This window comes from Ictidomys tridecemlineatus, chromosome 4, assembly GCF_052094955.1.
Source record: "Ictidomys tridecemlineatus isolate mIctTri1 chromosome 4, mIctTri1.hap1, whole genome shotgun sequence".
NCBI lineage: Eukaryota > Metazoa > Chordata > Mammalia > Rodentia > Sciuridae > Ictidomys > Ictidomys tridecemlineatus.
The window spans coordinates 198,840,394-198,861,671 of record NC_135480.1 but is presented as its reverse complement, the minus strand read 5'-3'; the positions used below and the strand labels follow the sequence as shown (position 1 = coordinate 198,861,671).

Genomic DNA, 21,278 nt, shown 5'->3' with positions numbered 1-21,278 from the left:
TGCACCTCTAAATTAATTAATGGGCTTGGTCAAGGATTATTAGGGTTTGAATTTTTGTTTTTGTTTTCCTTTTTGTGGTACTGTGGAATGAATCTATGGCCTTGTGAATGCTATGCAAGCATTCTACTGTTGAGCTACATCACCAGCATTAAAATCATTGGATGAAATGTTACTGGGGAAATTTACAATAGGTGGATAGGGTCTGAACCCTCTGATCAATTCAACATTGCCAAGTGTGGTAGCATATGCCTGTAATCCCAATAACTCAAACAGGACTTGGTGATTGTTAAGGCAAGAGGATTCCAAGTTCAAGGACAGCCTCAGCAATTTAGCAAGAATCTGTCTCAAAAAGAACTAGAGATTTAGCTCAGTGGTAATGTACTCCAGATTCAATCCCAGCCTCCTGCAAAAAAAATTTTTTTTTTTTTTGTTAAAAGCAAGACAGCTAGGCTGTATGCATATCTGTGTCTTCATGTAATATATGTGTGGTTGGCCAAAAACAAAAAAAGATAAAGACCTAAATTTGAATTTAATTAAGCTTTTGGTTTACCTGAAATGAGGGAGGTAGAGGAACATATTTAAAAATACTATAAGCACAATGAAACCAATATAGAATAAAGAAATTTTTTTTTCTTCTAGTACTGAGGAATGAACCCAGTAAGTAGTACTTTACCACTGAGCCATATCCCTAGTCCTTTTTATTTTGAGACAGGAGGATCTTGCCAAGTTGCCCAGGCTGACTTCAACTGATCCCCTTGCTTCAGCCTTCTGAGTCGCTGAGATTACAGGTGTTCCAACACCATGCTGATCTAAGAAAATTCTTTAGAAAAAGTGTTTCTTCAACAATAAATGAATTTTCTTTTAAATAGGAGGATAAAGGTGGCAAGGCAATGATATAGGTTTTGTTTTGTTTCATTTTGTTTTTAAAGCCTAAAGACATATCAACTGAAAAGAATTGTATGGATTTATTTGGATATTTAAACCAACTGTAGTAAGACATTTTGAGACAATGGGAAAAATAGAACATGGATTGAATATTAATTATATCAAGGAAATGTGTTAATTTTGTTAGGTGTGACAGTGGTCTTATTAATATTTTTAGAAGCCTTACTTATTAGAAATACATACTAAGGTATTTAAAAGTAAAATAATAAATTATCTGGAACTTTCTTCCAAACACTCCAGCCAGAACAAACTGGAAAAGAAAGAATTAGTTGAAACTTGAAAACAGCTGGATGGATAGTGTTAGCTCTTCTTTTGTGTATGTTTAAAGTTTTCCATAATACAAAGTTAAATTTAAAAATATTTTTAAATTCATATTTTATATAACTTGTATATTTCATTGTGTTTACTTATCTTAACCTAAGAAGCACCAGATTAAATATCAGATTTTTATTCTGTAACTCAACAACAAAAAGCCCAACTTAAAAGTAGATAAAAGACTGAACCTCCAAAGAGACACAAATAACAAAGAGACATATGAGCATCTTTAGTTACTAGGGAAATACAAGTCAAAATTGTAATGACACATAGGGGGCATAACTCAGTGGTAAAGCAGTTGCCTAGCATTCATGAGTCATGAACTTTGTTTGGTCCCCAGCACTGCAAAAATAAAGAAATCACAATAGGGTACCACTTTGCACCTATTTAGGTAGCCACAATTTTAGAAGATAGAAGATAACAATTGTTGATGAGGACATGTAAATTGCACTACTGTGGGGAAACCAATTTGGGAGTTCCCCTAAAGTTAAACATGACCCAACAGATTCATTCATAGGTATATACCCAAAAGGATAGAAAATAGGTCCTCAAATATATTTGGACACAAATGTTTATAGTGGTATTATTTATAATAGTTAAAAGGTAGATACAGTCCAGTTGTTAGGTGATAAATAAACAAAATGAGATATATCCATAAATAGAATATTATTCAGCCATAAAAAAAGATTGAAGTATTACTGATGTATGCTGCATGTGGGAAATACTATGAGTATTTCACTATAAGTGAAAGAGACCTGACATCCGGTTAAATGGTTGCCAGGGATCTGTGGAATAGAGGGTATGAGAAGTGACTGTTTAATGACTATGGGATTTCCTTTGGAGTAATAAAAATTCTTAGAACTTGATAGAGTTGATAGCTATACAACATTATGAATGTATTAAATGTCACCTCCAAATTATACATTTGTTGTGTGTGTGCATGAGTGCTACATTCTCAGCCCTGTACATTTTTGAATGGGTAATTTTATGTGAATTTTACCTTAAGGTTTTTTTGTTTTGTTTTGTTTTTAAGTCTGTTTCAAGCTCTGGTTTAGTTACCAACTAATTGTGTTACATTAGTTTAGTCACTTAACTTCTGTGGGTCTGAATAGCCTCACCTTGGAAAATGGAGTTTGATTTTGACTGTAGATTTTCAGCTCTAAAGTTCTGGGTTTTTTAATTGATAACCATGTACTTTTAAATTACAATTTTGATTTTTTTTTTTTTTTTTTTTTTTTTTGGTACCAGGGATTGAACCCAGGGGCACTTAACCACTGAGCCACATTCCAACTCTTTTTATTTTATTTTATTTATTTATATTTTTTTTTGAGAAAGGGTCTTGCTAAGTTGCTTAGGTTCTCCATAAGTTGCTGAGACTGTCTTTTTACTTTCAATCCTCCTGCCTCAGCCTCCCAAGTTGCTGGAATTAAGGTGTGCACTGCCGCTCCCGGCTCAATTTTGAAATAATTTTAAATTTATTGAAACATTGCAAAAATAATGCAGAAAATTTCCTGAATGCTCTTTTTTTTTAATGCTATTTGTTTTGTTTTTGTTGTAGATGGACATAATACCTTTATTTTATTTATTTATTTTTATATTGTGCTGAAGATCAAACCCAGTGCCTCACACATGCCAGGGGAGCGCTCTACCACTGAGCCACAACCCCAGCCCTCCTGAATGCTCTTTACCCACATTGACCAAAATACTTTTAAAAACAAGGATATTCTGTATGTAATAGCAATATGTTTATCACATTCAAAAACTTTTACTTTGATACAGTACAATTTATAGTTCGTATTCCAATTTTTTCAATTATTCCAAAAATGTCTTTTATAGCATTTATTTTCTTCTAGTGTAAGATCTAGTTCATACTCAATGTATTTGTCATTTATCTTTTAGTTTTCTTTAATCTGGAACCACTTCTCAACCTTTATCTTCCATGATGTTTATTTTGAGGAATACATGCCATTTACTTTACAAATTTTTTGGGTGGAGTATGTACTGGGGATTGAACCCAGGTGCATTTTACCACTGAACTGTATCCCCAGCCCCGCGCTCCCCTCCCCTCTCTTCCCCCTCCTCCTCCCAAGCTTTTTCTAAATTTTGAGACAGGGTCTCACATTGGTTAGGACCTCACTAAATTGCTCAAGCCTGCCTCAAACTTGGGATCCCCAGCATCAGCCTCCAAAGTCACTGGGATTGCAGGCATATGCCACTGCACACAGTGATAAAATATTTCTTAATCTAGGTTTGCCTCATGTTCCCTCATGATTTGATTCAGGATACACTATATATCCCTGGTTTTAAAACAGTATAAATACCCTCTTCGGGTATTGCATCTAGAGACTAATCATTTATAAATTTTTTACAGAGTAGTTTCTGACAGGCAGAATAACATTCTCATGCATATGCCACCTGTATGTTCTTTGCATGTTATTTTTTTTAATTTTTATTCTTTTTAAATTTGTTGTTGTTGTTGTTGTTGTAAATGGACACAATGCCTTTATTTATTTATTTTTATGTGGTACTGAGAATTGAACCCAGTGCCTAATGCATGATAGGCAAGTGCTCTACCACTGAACCACAATCCCAGCCCTATCTTTACATGTTGTTATCAGTAGTTCTAAGTATTTTATGAATTTCTTTTTCACCTTAACATTATCATTATCTAATTGATTATTGTATACCTGCAAATGATAATTTTGAGTTCTTTTGACTGGTGTTCTGATTGGTTATTAGTAGGAAATGTTTTCTTTTGCATGCTTATTTTTAAAATAAACTGTATTCATCTATAGGTGACATCCTTTCTTTGTGCTAATTAAATACCGATTGTGGGAATGGACCACCATAAACTAATACTCAGAGATGCCTTTGATAGACGTGATCTGCAGGATAATGAACATTTAATGTTCCTTTAATAATTTCTAGCTATGCAAGAAGAGGCCTTGAAGCTGGTGTTGCTGGCATTAGAAGATGGTTCTGCTCTCTCCAGGAAAGTTCTGGTACTTTTTGTTGTGCAAAGACTAGAACCAAGATTTCCTCAGGCATCAAAAACAAGTATTGGTCATGTTGTGCAACTACTGTATCGAGCTTCTTGTTTTAAGGTAAGCATTGAGGAACTATGTAAAGAATTCATACTTCTATGTGAGTCAGAGACTTTCTAGAATTTGTATTACACAATCTGGTAACAGAATGCTTAAAAAAAGTTGAGAAAAAATTTTTTTCCTTCAACATTGACTGCATCTGTGATACCAAATACGGTTTCAGTTACACAGAGTAGAACAGAGGATAATTTGGTGAACTTTTTTTTTGTACTTGTAGTTGTATAGCATGCCTTTATTTTATTTGTTTATTTTTATATGGTGCTGAGGATTGAACCCAGGGCCTCACGCGTGCAAGGCAAGCACTCTGCCACTGAGCTACAATCCCAGCCCCTAATTTGGTGAATTTTTGACTCTAAATTAGGAAAAAAAAAAAGTGGAAGAAAGAAGCCTAATTTATTTACATTTGTTATCTTAAAAGGGAGTCAGTAACTATATTAAAAACTTCTTTTTTTATATATACTTCATTTTATGTAATATTAAAGTCTTTAATATGGAAATCCTAAGGATGACAAGAAAATGAAAAATTGAGGGGATTGCCTTATTTTGCATTCTTTGTGGTTTTTTGTTTGGTAGAAAGGGCAAGATGTTTTAAAATGTTTCATTGTTTAACAGGCTGGTAGATAGTGAAAGGTGTTCAGAAAGGTAGAAAGCAGGTATCTCCTTAAAATTTCTCTATATTACAGGAGTGTAATATTTTGAGAAAGGTCTAGGACTTAGAAATAGACCCTGGGCCTCTGTGAAAATAAGGCATCTAATTTGAAACCAAAGCCTGTTTAGGTTATTTTGCTCTTTTTAAATTCCCAAGAACAAAAACTGTACAGACAGAAAAAGATTTCCTTAGCAGACTATTCAATTTTAGATAACAGGTAATTGATGATAGAAATATATTCAAATGGATTCATTTAACTCTAATAATGAGGTTTGGACTCTTATATGCATGACAGTTATAATGCTTGATTTCATGTCCCTAGGGAAATGAAATCAATCTCTGATTCCTTAAATATTAAGTTATTGGCTAAGCAGCCAAATTACAGAGATCATTTGCCATTTTGAAATGACTAGGTTTTCACACTGTGTATCACTGATACAATGTTTTTCTTCATAGGTATCATATTGATTTGTGGTTTATGATTGGCATATATCTATAACTGCTCCTGATAAGTGATATTTGAATAACACTAGTTTAGAAAGTTGTTTCAATTTTATGTTCTCATTTCATCCTTATTGTCACATGGTTTAAAATGTTAAAGTGCAGTGATTGTATGAATAAAAGGATATCATGTTGACTTACTGCGAGAAGGCCTTACTTGGTAGAATTTACTTTTAACAGATTCATCATTGACCAAGGTCTGTTCTTCATGTTCATACTCTTCATACTAATACCTAAATTTTGTGGGCTCATACAGTACATTTGTCTTCAGGATGATGATCATCTAGCGAAGATCACGTATAATAATACATCAAGAGCTTTATTAATTTGTAATGAGAAATGCAGTTCTTGAATGCTATGAATTCTCACATTGGTAGATATTTTCTTGTAAAAAGTATCAAACCTTTGTTTGCTGAACATGGAATGAGAATAAGGGGAATTAATGATGCTAAGTTTTAGTCTGGTAGTTCTTTTTTTTTAATATTTATTTTTTAGTTGTAGTTGGACACAATCTTTATTTTACTTATTTATTTTATGTGTTGCTGAGAATTGAACCCAAGGCCCTGCACGTGCTAGGTGAGTGCTCTACTGCTGAGCCACAATCCCAGCCCCTAGTCCAGTATTTCCTAATTGAAGGTACATATTAGAATCACCTGTGGAGCTTTTGAAAATATTCATTCCTGAGCTTTGTTCCCAAGAATTCTAATTGAGTTTATCTTAAGTTGGACTTAAGATTTCAAAAATACTTTTTAATTGTGTAGTCTTTGAATCCAGGGATTCTGATTCAGTAGATCTGAGATTCTGTCTTTCAAAGCTTCACAGATGATTTTGATACATGTTAGCACTTAAATAGGACCAGGTTCTGCTCACTACCTATGTCTGACTTCTGTACTTCTTATGCTGCCCCTGGTACACACTGTATCATACGTGGTACTTAGATGAGCGAGACCATCCTCTAGATCTTTAACTTTGTTTTTTCTGTTATTTAAGTTTTGATAATTCCTCCTTTTGTTTCCTCATTGCTTCTTTAGGTAGGTTATGATAGAACATAGATTTTTGTTACTTCCTAGGTACACTCATATTCTGCTTTTTCTTAAATACCTGAGATTGTATTAATTAAAATTATAAATTTCCCAAACTCTTCTCTGATGTATTTATAGATTCCCAAAGAGAATTGTGATCTTATTATGACCTGATTACCTCATTCATATTCTTGGTGGCCTGTCACTATTGTCCGATGTGCCAGCAACAGCAATAAAACACCCACAGAGGTGGTCTGGAGTTGTTTTGTTGTTGTTTGTTTTGTTTTTGTTTTGTTTTTGATACTTGGGATCACATTTGAGGCTCTTTATCCCTACAGTTGTTTAGATTGGCCTTGAACTTGAAATCTTCCTGCCTCAGCCCAGTGTTCAGCATAGGACTATTTTCTTCTACCAATAGGGAACCTAAATTTTGAGTAATTTGAATGATTTATCCAGTCTGTTTCAGAACCTGAACTAGTCTTGTGTGTTCTGAATTCTAACCAAGTTTTGGTTATCATTACTGGTTAGTAGTTTTAATGGTTTATCTGAAGTTTTAGTGGTTCAGGAGTAAGTACATATCATTTATTGTGGAAATTATCCATCCATATATCTACTCATTTATATTATTAGACAATTTCACTAGTTCGTGTGAAACTCTTTGAAAACTAACTCTTGTATACCTATTGACTATTGACTGAGTTTCTTTTGGTTTTTTGTTTTATTTTGTTTTGTTTTGTTTTTTTCTTTTAAGTAGCATGCCAGGCTGGTGCTCTACCACTGAGCTATACCCCAGCCCTGATTGGCTAGATTTCTTGCTTATCTGTATCTATTTCTGTTACTACCAAAGTTATATTTCTTAAAACATGAATCTGATCATATCACTCTTTTTTTTAAGAGTTCTTAGTGACTTTTCATACCCTTTAGAATAATATTCAAATTTCTTAACACAGTATACAAGGCCATCTGATTTTTCTCTGGTCTGTATCTTAGCTTTAACTATTCCTTCGCTCTTTGATGTTCCTGTTTTATCACTGCTGCTCTCTTGAGAATTCTATTTCTCATCTTTCTTTGCCTGGAAAACTCCTATTCATTCTCCAAGATGTAGTTCATGTAGTCTATAGCTGGAAGAAGGCTTTTGCAGAGATCACTTTCCTCCCCTTAACAATCACATTTAATTGCCTTTCTTCTGTGTTGCCATAGAGCTTTATAATAGCACTCTTCCTAATTTTCTGTTTACAAGTGTCTCTTCCCTGCCAATTGATGAACTCATTGAAAAGAAGGACTATATATTTAGTTACACAAATAAATTTGTCCCAAAAAGAAATGTGGTGTGAACATTATCTTAACTACTTTGTGTGGTGTCTCTTAATGTAGTATGGACTCTTTTACTCCCCCAAAAAAGTGAATTAAGTGGTTGAGGGTAAAAGAGCAGATGAGTTTTGATGAGTTCTATTTTTTTGCTTTTCTATTAGGTTACTAAAAGAGATGAAGACTCTTCCCTGATGCAGCTAAAGGAGGAATTCCGCAGTTATGAGGCACTACGCAGAGAACATGATGCCCAAATCGTTCATATTGCTATGGAAGCAGGACTTCGTATTTCACCTGAACAGTGGTCCTCACTTTTATATGGTGACTTGGCTCATAAATCACACATGCAATCTATCATTGACAAGGTTTGTAAAATTAGAGATGCTAATTTTATACCATTGTTCTTATACAGAAGAGTATTAGAATACAGATGCTCCCCTGCTCGAGTCCTGGTAAACCCATCTAAGTTGAAAATGCATTTAATATACCTAACTTAATGAACATCATCATAGAATAAACAGTTAAACAAAGTATCAATTATTTATCCTCAATGATTATAAGCCTCACTGCCAATGCCCAGCATTATTAGAGAATATCATACTGCTTTATCACTAGCCAGGGGAATGGTCAAATATGGAATTGAAATATATTTTTACTGAATATGTGTTTCTTACACACCATTGTAAAGTCGAAAAATCATGAGTCAAACCATTAATAAGTCTTAAGATTATCTCTGTTCTAAAGGGACTAAACAGTGGAGATTTCCATGTTTTTAAATATCAGACTGTTCCAAACTAATTTTTTTTAAATATTATTTTTTTAACCTTCAAAATAAATTAGGGGCAGCTGAATATAGTGGTGTATACCTATAATCCCAGTGACTCAAAAAGCTGAAACAGGAGGATTGCAAGTTCAAAGCCAGCCTCAGCAATTTACAGAGGCCCTGAGCAACTGAGTGAGACCCTATCTCAAAGGAAAAAAATAAAAAGGCTGGGAATGTGGCTCATTGATTAGTGCCACTTAATGGTAATAAATAAATAAATAGACTAGGAAATGTATTAGGGAAACAAACATAGGATGCCAGTATAAAAGCAGCCAGGCTTACAAGGTCTCAAGTGTATCTGTATTCTGACCCCAGAGAGCTAATACAGCTTGTGAATATGTTTTCTAAGTGTCTAATGATGAGTTTCATAGGGCAGATTCTGAGATGAAAATTTACTTCATCATTGATACTCCTACTATGAAATCTGAAGACACTTGAAAACCTGTTAAGTAACTGAGACATTAAAAATGTTAGAATATATTATGTGTCAAAGAGTAAAAACCATTCTTTTTTTCTATTTGTTAGCTGCAGTCTCCAGAATCATTTGCAAAGAGTGTTCAGGAATTGACAATTGTTTTGCAACGAACCGGTGACCCAGCTAACTTGAATAGACTAAGGCCTCATTTAGAGCTTCTTGCAAACATAGACCCTAATCCAGGTATGTGAAAAAATGCTCGAATGTTTGTACTGTGTCTACCTTTGAGGTAAATAACACGAGAATTACTGCTAACACATTCTCCCCATCCCCCATCCCCTTGATGCTTATTTTAGATGCTGTTTCGCCTACCTGGGAGCAGCTAGAAAATGCAATGGTAGCTGTTAAAACAGTGGTTCATGGCCTTGTGGACTTCATACAGAATTATAGCAGAAAAGGCCATGAGACACCTCAAGTATGTACATTTATTGCACTTCTGGCTACTCTTATCTCTAGTGCAGTTTCATCATGAACTTCTTAACCTGTTTTGTTAGTGGACTCTTCCTGTGACTCTTCTCTTAAAACTTCTTTTTTGTTTATTCATTTGTTTTTGTGATGCTGGGGATCAAATCCAAAGACCTTGTGCGTGCTAAGCAAGTGCTTTGCCACTAAGGTACATCCCCATCCATCTCATGTTTTTATTATCTCTTGTTTTTTTGTTTTTGAGAGAACTCAGTTTTAAATGTACTTGATAAGTACATAGCACAGCAAGAGTGTAGAGGTTATCTTTGATATGAGTTCACTGAAAACAGAATGGTTTTGACCCAAGTATAGCTTATTGATTCCCTCCAAAGATTTTGTTAAGTTCTTTTCTACAGTTGCTATCTCCCGAATGAATTTCCATTTGAATTTGTAAGATATTATCTTCAATGTACTATAGAGAAAGTTAAATTATAATCCTTATTTTGGTAATAACTTCCATTTGTTAAGTTAATGTGGGCCAGTCCCTCTGTATAATATTTTATGTATGTTATTTCTAATCCTCACAGCTACCTACAAGGTAATTTCTGTTCCTAAGCTGAAATTTAAAGAGGTTAAAGAACATCTAAGGTGATGATGTCAGTAAGTGACAACTTGGATTAAATCTATCCCAGAGACTGTTATCTTTCGCTCTTCTATCCTTATTTGATTAGAAGATATTATATTCAAATATCAACTGAATAATATTGTTCAGATGGAAAATAAGAATGACCTCTTCTGAGACTTTGATGCAAATTATAGCATCTATGAGGTTTTTATAGTCTTCCTCATTATATGTGTAAACTTAAACAGCTTAAGCCTAAGAATAAAATTGTACCTCCAAGTTTACAACTGGTAATTTTTCACTTTCAGGAAAATGGTATTCTGCCTTTCCTGGGAAAGCTTAAGTGGACAAAGCTTATGACTTTTTTTAAAAGGCTTTTTAAAATTATTTAATATTGGTATCACAATTTTAATATAGCAATAAGTTAGTGAGAAAAATCTTTCTATCCATGGATATTACATTGTATTGAATCATTTCAGAGGATCTTCAGAGAAAATATCTAAAATGCTAACTCAGGGTTATGGAATGGTAGTTGTTTCAGCACAAGAATTACTTGTCTAATGTGATAAAGAAATAAGTGTATGATTATAAAGTTCTGAAGTTCCAAGAGTGAATAACAACTGGAATCATCATTTTTCACACATTGAATGTTTTCTTTTTTGTAGCCTCAGCCAAATAGCAAGTACAAGACTAGTATGTGCCGAGATTTGCGACAGCAAGGGGGGTGTCCACGAGGAACAAATTGTACATTTGCCCATTCTCAGGAAGAGCTTGAAAAGTAAGTTTTGAGAATTCTCTTTCATATGGGTTTAATTTTTTATCATTATAATGACAATATCATTCATAGTTTTCAACTTTGTAGTGTTCCAAAGAAAAAAGTTCACAGCAGAATGTGGTTGTATGCATCTGTAATCCCACCTACTCAGGAGGCTGAGGCAAGTTCAGGACCAGCCTGGGCAATTTAACAAGACTCTGTCTCAAAGTCAGATCTTAAAAAAGGACTGTTGATGTAGTTCAGTGGTGTAGAGTACACCTGGATTTAATCCCCAGTACTACCAAGGGAAAAAACTAACATTTTAAGTTCTCTAGAATGCAAAATAACCTCTTCTTTTTTAACGATAAGATGATTAATCTAGGCTCAAAAGTAATATGATAAGTGACTTCAAGTCTTATTTAAGGATCATATTTTGAGACCATTTTATAGCTGGGAATCCGTATTTCTTCTAACTGTATAGAATGAAAATACCCCTATTGCCTTTAATTGAATTTTTTTTTTTTTTGAGCATGAATTTTATTTTATTTTATTTTATTTTATTGGTTGTTCAAAACATTACAAAGCTCTTGACATCATATTTCGTACATTAGATTCAAGTGGGCTTTAATTGAACTTTTGAGTTCAGTTGAGCAGAACAGAAAAATCTCACAAAAATGGTAAAGTGGGTACGTTTTCTTTTTCTGGCTTTAGGTCTTTTTAACTTTTTTCCCGCCTGTGCTGTCTTCTCTCTTCTCCTAGGGATAATTTCTTTTTCTATGTCTGTTTACTCCATACAAAAAAGTAATAGAGATAAGCTATGATACATACATCCAGTTAGCAAAAACTAACTGGATGTATGTATCATTTCATCATTTAAACCTAACCAAAAATTTGATCTCATCCTTTCAACTAAACAACTGGCACACATATCAACTCTTAAGTGGACATCTCCATTTTGTTTTTAGACACTTTACACTTAAATTGAGTTCATTTTTTCCTCCTATACCTTCTTTTCCTTCCATTCTGCTCTCCCCTTGTGTATCCTGTCAAGCAGTTATACATGCCAAGTTGTAGGAACCTTTGTCAGCTGTCTTTCCTTCATATTTTTCAGCTTAATCATTCCCTAAACTCTGTCAATTCCACTTCCTATATATCCCTCAACTGTGTTCTTCTTTACATCCTTATAGTCCATCCTATAATTCCCTTAATCCATAAGTTGCATCTACCATTGCACACCTCCTCTCCCATTGTTTCCCACAAAACAGAAATCTTCTAAAAGTATAGATTACTCATATTATTCCTCTGCAGCTATCTGTGATAGTTTCTCATTGCCTTACAGATAAAGATATAAAGTCTGGGTTATGGCCTTTAATGCCCTGCATCATGTAACTTGTGCTAGCCTGTCTGATCTCATCTTGCAACACTCTGTAATTATACTCTCTACTCAAGCTACACTTAACTTTTGTCAGTTCCTGAAATATACCATGTTCCTTCACACCTTGGGGTGTTTTTTTTCTTTTGTTTTTTAAATAATGCCAGTCCTTCCAGCCTTGCCTTTGGGTCTTTTCCTTTGATCTGATTATCCTTCATGTTTTCAGGGGGGATCTCTTTACTATTTCATAAGAACCAGGTTCTTTTTGTCATATTTTTCACAATTACAATGAATTAATGGTCTGTTTTAGTGATTGATAAACTTTTCTGTAAATTCCAAATAGTAAATATTTTTGGCTTTGAGGGCCATATAATTTTTTATTTTCCAGGAGGCTAATGCTGAGGATTGAACCCGAGGGTGTTTGGCCTCTGAGCTACATCCCCAGCATTTTGTTTTTTATTTTGAGAAAAGGTCTCACTGAGTTTCCCAGGCTGATCTTGAACTTGGCAATAAGTCCTCCTGCCTTTGTTCTGAGTAGCTGAGATTGCAAACATGTGCCACTGTACCCAGCAGAGCCATGCAACTTCTGTTAGAACCATTCAACTATGAATTGCAAGAAAAAAGCCTCCATATACAATATGTAAAATTGGTATGGTGGCACTTACCTGTAATTCCAGCTACTTGAGAGGCTGAGGCAGGAGGATCATGAGTTTGAGGCCAGCTTGGGTTAACTTAGTAAGATCCTGTTTCAAAATAGAAAGGGCTAGAAACATAGATTCATGGTAGAGCAGCCCTGGGTTCAATTTCCAATACCACAATTTAACCTAATTTAATTTAATTAGAAAAAATAAAAAGCATGGTTATAAGCCTTATTTATAAAAACAAGCAATTTTGGCCCACATGCTATAATTATCCAACCTTTAATCTATTCATTGAGTCTTTGCTTACCTTACTTAACTAAGTGTAAGCTCCATGGACTATATGTTGTTTTTTGTTGTCTCCTTTCCTCCCTGGCTATCACTGAGCCGTGCACTTAATGAGCTCTCCAGTAGCAGTGGCATGATAGAGAAGATTATGTTTGTGTGCAAAAAAAAAAAAAAACAAGAGCAAAAACATGCTTCTCTTGATTTTTTTCCCCCTCACTTTAAAGAGCCAAAGAAAAAAAAAGAAGCTGTATGCACCCAGTCTAACTCTGTATAGAGAATTTCACATTGATAATTTTTTAAGATTCTGGGAGATAAAATTCAGATATCCATATCTGAAATAAAGCATTTTAGCTCAAATAGAAAGATCTTGAGAGGACCTTGCTTAGTCCTAAAACATCCGAGAGGAAACTTATTTCATTGTCATTCCACCCTCAACCAGTGCCCCATCTGAAAATCTTTTATACTTCTCATATTTTCAAGCTTGCTTGCTACTCTATCCCCAGAACCTAGTTCAGAACTTCATTATCACTTACAAAACTTTTAATGTAGTAATAAATTTATTAATAATAAAAATAGTCAAATTATACTGGATGCAGTGGTGCACATCTGGAATATCAGTGATTCTGGATGTTGAGGCAGAGAGATCACAAGTTCAAATCCAGCCTCTGCAATTTGAGACTCTGTTTCATAATTAAAAATAAAAAGATCTGGGGGTTTAGCTCAGTGTTAAGTACCCTAGTGGTTAATTAGTTTTTTAGTAACATTTCTCTATGTCTCGTCTTTTCTGTTTCTACCAAGATTTTCTTTCTAAAAGATGTGTCATTTTTATCTTCTACTTTAAATTCTTAGTTTATTCCTCAGTACATCACAGAATTTGGTCCAACCTGACTTTCAAGCTTTGCCTTTTAGAAATAGATAGATACAGATATAGATTGTTTTTTGGATTTTACTTTTTTGTGGGGGAGGGGTGTTGTTTTGTTGTTTTGCAGTGCTGGGATTGAACCCAGGGCTCAAACATGGTAGATACATAATGGATAATTTTAGTGCATCCAGTTAATTACTGCTGACTACCATATGATTTCTTTCACTGTTCAATCTTCCACATGTTGTTCCCTCTATATTGTGTGCTTTTCTGTCTTTTCTCTCTGGAGAACTGTTTCTTATCATATTTAGGTATCATCTTCCCTCCACAGACTTCCCTAACTTACCTAGGCAATATTAGTTGTTCTCTTTACTGTGCTGCTATGGCATTTGTCTTACTGGTTTCATACTTTTATAACAGAATGCTATAGACTGGATATTTGGTGGTTTTCATGCCTCAATACCTCCCCTCTCTTTTCCCTCCTTCCTCCCTGGAGTCCCCTTTCTGTACTCTACTGGTCTCCCTTCTATTTTCATGAGACTGCCCCACACACACACTTTTTTTTTTCCTCTAGCTTCCATATATGAGAGAAAACATAGGACCCTTGACTTTCAAGGAGTTTGATTCATTTTGCTTAACATAATGAATGCCCTTGAGTTTCATGTATTTTCCTGCAAAAGACATAATTTTGTTCCTATGACCAACTAAAACTCCATTGTGTATATATAACACATTTTCTTTATTTATTCATCTGTTGACAGACACCTATACTATTTCTAAATTTGACTGTTGTTTAGTTGTACTGCATGAGTAAGCATATGTTATTGTAGTATGCTGATTTTAATTCTTTTGGATAAATACCACTGAATTGTAGACCTGTGTCATATTGTGGTTCCATTCTATTCTTTTGAGGAACCTCCATGGTGGTTGTGCTAATTTACAGTCCACTGAGAGTATACAAGTGTTCCTTTTCCCCCATACCCTTGCCAGCATTTATTTTTATTTTGTTCTTGATGGCTACCATTTTAAATGGAGTGAGATGAAATCTTAGTATAGTTTTGATGTGCATTTCCCTGATTGCTAAAAATGTTGAACATTTTGTAGATATTTGTTGGCTATTGTTATTTTTTTTTCTTTTGAAAAATGTCTGTTTAGTTCATGTGCCCATTTATTGACTCAGGTTTTTGTTTGTTTTGGTGTTTAAGTTCTTTATGTTCTTTTTGTATTCTAGTTATTAATCCTTTGTCAGAAGAGTACATGGCAAAGATTTTTCTCATTCTGTGGACTTATTTTTCATGTTCTTAATTGTTTCCTTTGATGTGCAGAAGCTTTTAAATTTGATTCTGTCATATCTTGGTATTATTTCCTGAGCTTTAAGTGTCCTATTGAGGAAGTTGTTGCCTGTGCCTGTGTGTTGGAATGTTGACCCTATGTTTCTTCAAGCATTTGCTAAGTTTTTGGTCTAATTCCTAGGTCTTTGATCCATTTTGAGTATACTTTTGTGCAGGATGAGAGATAAGGGTTAGTCTCATTCATCTATATATAATTAGCCAATTTTTTCAGCACCATTTGTTTAAAAGGCTACCTTTTGAGGTTGGGAGGCGGAGGCAAGAGGATCTCAGGTTCAAAGCCAGCCTCAGCAATTTAGCTAGATACTAAGCAACTCAGTGAGATTCTATCTCTAAAGAAAATACAAAAATTGGGCTGGTGATATGGCTTCGTGGTTGAGTGCCCCTGAATTCAATCCCCAGTACCAAAAACAACAACAACCCAAAAAGGCTATCTTTTCTCCATAAGTTTTTGCTACCTTTGTCAAGGATAAAATGACTGTATCTATGTGGATTTGTCTCTGTTGTTCCCTTAATTTATGTGACTGTTTGTTTCATGCTGGTACTGTGTAATTTATTACTATAGCTCTGTAGTACAATTTAAAGTTCGGTATTGTGATGCCTCCAGCATTTTTTTAATTTGTTTGTTTGCTTAGAATTGCTTTGGATATTTTGTGTCTTTTTTCTTTCCATATGAATGGACTATTTTTTCTAGTTCTGTGAATAATGTCATTGGTACCTTGATGGATATTACATTGAATCTGTAGATTGGTTTTGGTGATATGGCCATTTTAACAATATTAATTCTGCCTATCTAAGAACATAGGAGGTCTTTCCCTCTTTCAGTGTCTTCTATAGTTTTTTTCTTTAGTGTTCTATTATTTTCATAGACTGGATAATTTATATAAACATAAATTTATTTGGCTCACTGTTTTAGAGGTTGGGAAGTCTTTAAGATTAAGGGGACACGTCTGCTACGGGTCTCTCGCATCATCCCATGGTGGAAGGCAAAAGGAGATTGAACTTGCTCATTTATCGGGTTTTATCAGGAAACCACTCCTGTGGTATTGACATTAACTTTACTTTTCTTTTCTTTTTCTTTTTCTTTTTTTTTAATGATACCAGGGATTGAACTGAGGGGAGTTTAACCACTGAGCTACGTCATCCCCAGTCTTTTTTGAGACAGGGTTTCAGCAAGTTGCCCAGGGCCTTCCTAAGTTGCTGAAGCTAGCCTTGAACTTGGGAACCTCCTGCCTTAGACTGGGATTACAGTAGTGCTCTACCATGCCCAGAAGCATGAATTCATTCTTAAGGGCAGAGACCTTATGACATAATCATCTCTTAAAGATCCCTCCTCTCAACATTGTTGCATTGGGGATTAAGTTACCAACACATGAACTTTGACAGACATGTTCAAACCATAGCAACACTCCATTTGTAGTAATTATAACTAGTTTTTATAAAATGTCTGTATTGCAAGTGTTACTTACCTGTGTGCTTCATTTATCTTCATTTATCTATCTTTATATTTCTTGAATCTACCAAATATCTGAATAAACTCAAAATGTTTATGTCAAAAATAAAATAATCTACAGTTCCTATTTCTTATTTCCAGACAGCTTCACAAATAGGAGTCATACAAAGGACTAGAGAATGAGGCGATGTTTCTGTATCATCTTGATTTAAAAAATTTACGTTGCTAATCTCACAGATTTTTGACAAGTTCTTTTATCTTAGTTCACATAACACACCAAAAGCTTAACAAATATATATTCGACTTAATTTTACCCTTGCTTGCTTTCTCTACTACATACCCCTCTAACCATATAAAATGTAAATGCCCAACAATCCCTCTTTAGAATAAATATTTAAGTGGATATGTTTTATTAAAAGTATATTAGAAACCTATTCCCAAGAATTGTTGCAATTCTGAAAAGTGTCAAAAATCTGGAATCACCTAACTCATTTAAAAAGGTTTTTATGGCCTTGGTACTGTCTGAAGTGCTTCTAAGTGGGGAAACAGGAACAGTAACATGTAAATAATACATTTCAGTAGTTTGGTGAGCTACAGCAAAGACAATGGATTTTATTCTGATTGCAACAGGTAGCCATTATAGGATTTTATTCGAATAGAATGATGAGATTTTAATTTTGTCTAAGAAATGTCACTCTGGCTGGGCAAGATGGTACATGCCTATAATCTCAGCAGCTTAGGAGGCTGAGGCAGGAGGATCTTGAGTTCAAAGCCAGCCTCAGCAACAATGAGGTACTAAGCAACTTAGTGAGACCCTGTCTCTAAATAAAATACAAAATAGGACTGAGGATGTGGCTGGATGGTTTTGTGCCCTTAGTTCAATCCCTGGTACCAAAAAAAAGAAAGAAAGAGATGTCATTCTGATGTCTATATGGATGGAGACCAGTTAAACTTCTGCAGTGGGCCAAGTGCAAGACTTATAGCATAATCCTAGGACTATAGTATTGGAATTGATGAAAAGTATTAATATTTGAGATATATATTAGAAATAGAGCTTACAAGATGGACAGATTGAATGTGGATTATAAAGAAAAATGTTTGTATCCTGCATTATTGAGTGATACTGAGATGTGAAATGCTTTGAGACAGAAAATCAGTAGTTCTTTTGGTCATACAAAGTTTGAAGCTTACTCCACATTAATGCAAGAAGTATTTATTGAGCATTTAGTATGCTTGAGACACTATATTATGTGCTAAAGATGGAGAGGTGCATAAGAAAGGCAAAATCCTTATCCTCACAGGGCTTATATTGATGTAGAAGGGGCTAATATAAAACAAATAAATAGAAAGCATACTGTCTTAAGTAGACATTATAATGAAATAAATAGAAAGATAGTTACAGAATTGAAGTCTATGAGGAGACAAATCGTCTTGAGACACATAAGTGAGGCACAAGTGGAAAGATTTGCTTTAGGAACAGGAGCTCTATGTCCCTTTCTTAGAAAGAGTGCTTGATTATAGATATAGGAAGGTTAGTAGAATTGGTTATAGTAAGATAATTCTCGATTCATCTCTTTTCTTTGTTAGGAGGGATACAATATCACATACAATATACAATATCACTCTGGAGGGTGGAATGGAAAAGGTTGTTAGATGTAGAAAAGTAGATTTAGTAAAGAAATGTATTGATGAATTGCTTGGCCATTTTAAATAGTTCATAATTTTGAACTAGAATCTATAAGCATATTGCACCTTTTTTCTCCACCAACATTTAACTGCTCTGCTTGGGAACAGGCAAGAGAGGAATTAATGGTAGATATTGGATTCTAAGATGAGAGTACTTCTAAGTACTTGAAGGAACTTACGGATGATTTAAAAATAGGAAGCAGTTGGGTTTCTCAAGTATGAACTGCAAATTCTGTTTCACCCTTTAGCTGCCCACATGCTAGAAGTTCATTATGAACCCTGACTCCTCACTCAGTTTTCCACACTTGGTTAAGTTTTGACTTCTCCTAATTTCTGTTTTTTGTGAATTCACATACAATACTTTTATTTTTTGCTTGCTTAACCACCTTATGAATATCTGAAATTGTCATTTGAGTATGGATAGCAAGGCACAATTGAGCATTTTGTGTAAGAAATTGGAAGAGAAGAATAAGCAGCCTTCAGAAAGCATGTTGGAAAGCACAGGGGTTTCTGACCTCTTCATGCCATCAAATTGCCTTTGAAATATAGGTCTGCTCATGTTCCTCCTCCTCTGAGAAGTAATTATTGGTTCCCCCAGTGTTTAGCAATGACATATAAATTGGCCATCACTAGTCTTCTTATAGTACTGGGATTGAACTCAGATGTGCTTTTTTTTTTAACATTTTCACCCTACCCCTATCCCCTTTTGGTGGGGACAGGGACTCCTTAAGTTTCTAAGGATCTCACTAAATTAATGAAGCTGGCTTTGAACCCACCTTCATTCCCAAGTCGCTGGAATTACAGGCATGCGCCACTGTACCTTGTTTTTATTGTGTTTCATCTTTTTTTGTTTTGTTTTGTTATAAACTTCATGTGCCTATTATTCCACCTTCAGCCAGCCTGTTCTGGGAGCCCTTGTCTTTTATTAAGCTTCATCTTCCCTATCAGTGTATGTATATGGTGAGACCGAAAGAGAAAGGATTGAATAATGAAGCTGTTGATAGATCTTGAAGGACTAAAAGGGAAACTATTATGAAAGCATTGCTTGTCACTAAAACTATATTAAATTACTATATTTATGCATAATATTAATATCACATGTAGACATAATGATGACCCCAAATGTATGTAGACTTCTTTTCATTCATATAAAACTTAATTTCTCACCACTTAAAAATATTGAAGAGAGCTGGGCATAGTGGTGCACACCTGTAATCCCAGTGGCTCAGGAGGCTGAGGCAGGAGGATTGCAGGCTCAAAGCCAGCCTCAGCAAAAGTGAGGCACTAAGCAACTCAGTGAGACCCTATCTGTAAATAAAATAGGGCTGGGAATGTGGCTCAGTGGTCAAATGCCCCTGAGTTCAATCCCCCCTACCAAAAAAAAAAAAAAAGAATGAGTTTTGGGCTAGGCACAGTAACACATGCCTGTACTCCCTGCAGCTTGATGGGAGACTGAGGCAGGAGGATCTCAAGTTCAAAGCTAGCCTCAGCAACTTAGCAAAGTCCTAAGCAACTCAGTGAGACTCTGTCTCTCTAAATACGATAAAAATCCCTGGTAACAAACCCCTCCACCCCAACCCCCGATAAAAAATTGAGTTTTGTGGCTGCGTTTGGTGTTAGCTGCAATCCCATTGACTCAGGAGTCTGAGGCAAGAGGATCACAAGTTTGGAACCAGACTGTGCAATTTAGTGAGACTTTTGTTTTTAGAGACAGGGTCTTGCTAAATTGCCAAGGCTGGCCTCAAACTTCAGATCCTCCTGACTTAGCCTCCCAAATAACTGAAGGATGCTTTCAATTCTTATATGTCTTTCCTCTTCATTCTGTGTTTCCCAATCAAATTTGGTGCTGGTTCTTGTTGGTTTTACATATTTTACTTTATATTTCAATTATATAAGATCTTCAAGCATTTTCTTTCCACTCAATAAAAATTGTTCTCTGAATACATGTGTACCTTGGTTGCTATATTACTTTTGTGTCTATGTATATATGTACATTATAGACATATATAAATAGTATCTATATTTTCATGTGTCACATTTGTAACAGTACATTTGGTATAGACTATTTGATATTTAGCTAAAGAAACTTTTCAAAACTGTTTTCTTTTTAAACATATTTCCCATTGCCTTTTTCTTCCTTAGCATAAGATTTAGAACGATATTCACCAATGTTGTTTTTAAACAGGTATCGATTAAGGAACAAAAAGATCAATGCAACTGTAAGAACGTTTCCTCTTCTAAATAAAGTTGGTGTAAACAACACTGTCACAACCACAGCCGGAAATGTCATTTCTGTCATAGGAAGTACTGAAACAACCGGGAAAATTGTTCCAAGTACAAATGGAATATCAAATGCAGAAAACAGTGTTTCCCAGCTAATCCCACGTAGTACTGACAGTACTTTAAGAGCTCTGGAGTCTGTGAAGAAAGTGGGGAAGGTTGGCACTAATGGTCAGAATGCTGCTGGGCCCTCTGCAGAGTCTGTAACTGAAAAGTAGGTATTAGGTAAAAGGCTTAATAAGACTTCTTTATCCTTTTTAGAAATGCCTGAGTACTTTTTTTTTTAATCCCGAAGAACAGCAGTTAATTAGAGTTTTTATATAGAAAGAAAAATTTGCGTTTTAATCATGGCTGTACAATTGAATAGCTCTGTAAACTTGGAAAGTCACTTCAACTCCTAGTTTTGTTTCCTCAACTATACACTAAAGGA

General features: G+C 34.8%; 1 protein-coding gene and 1 non-coding gene across 8 annotated transcripts in view; both read left to right on the top strand.

Moving 5' to 3' along the window:
* Positions 1-21,278, top strand: part of Rc3h2 (ring finger and CCCH-type domains 2) — a 56,746-nt gene that overhangs the window by 16,426 nt on the left and 19,042 nt on the right. For 6 of the 7 annotated variants that reach the window (XM_021723508.3, XM_040286261.2, XM_021723507.3 and 3 more), the window contains 6 exons: positions 4,189-4,364; positions 8,009-8,209; positions 9,193-9,325; positions 9,439-9,557; positions 10,832-10,944; positions 20,754-21,062. In XM_021723508.3, the coding sequence (XP_021579183.1) occupies positions 4,189-4,364; positions 8,009-8,209; positions 9,193-9,325; positions 9,439-9,557; positions 10,832-10,944; positions 20,754-21,062 (1,051 nt within the window). The remainder of the gene's footprint in view (positions 1-4,188; positions 4,365-8,008; positions 8,210-9,192; positions 9,326-9,438; positions 9,558-10,831; positions 10,945-20,753; positions 21,063-21,278) is intronic. The other variant, XM_021723510.3, reaches the window with a different exon arrangement.
* On the top strand, positions 9,001-9,111 carry LOC120890191 (small nucleolar RNA SNORD90). The gene has a single exon (XR_005734433.1). It is a non-coding gene; the product is annotated as a small nucleolar RNA SNORD90 (small nucleolar RNA).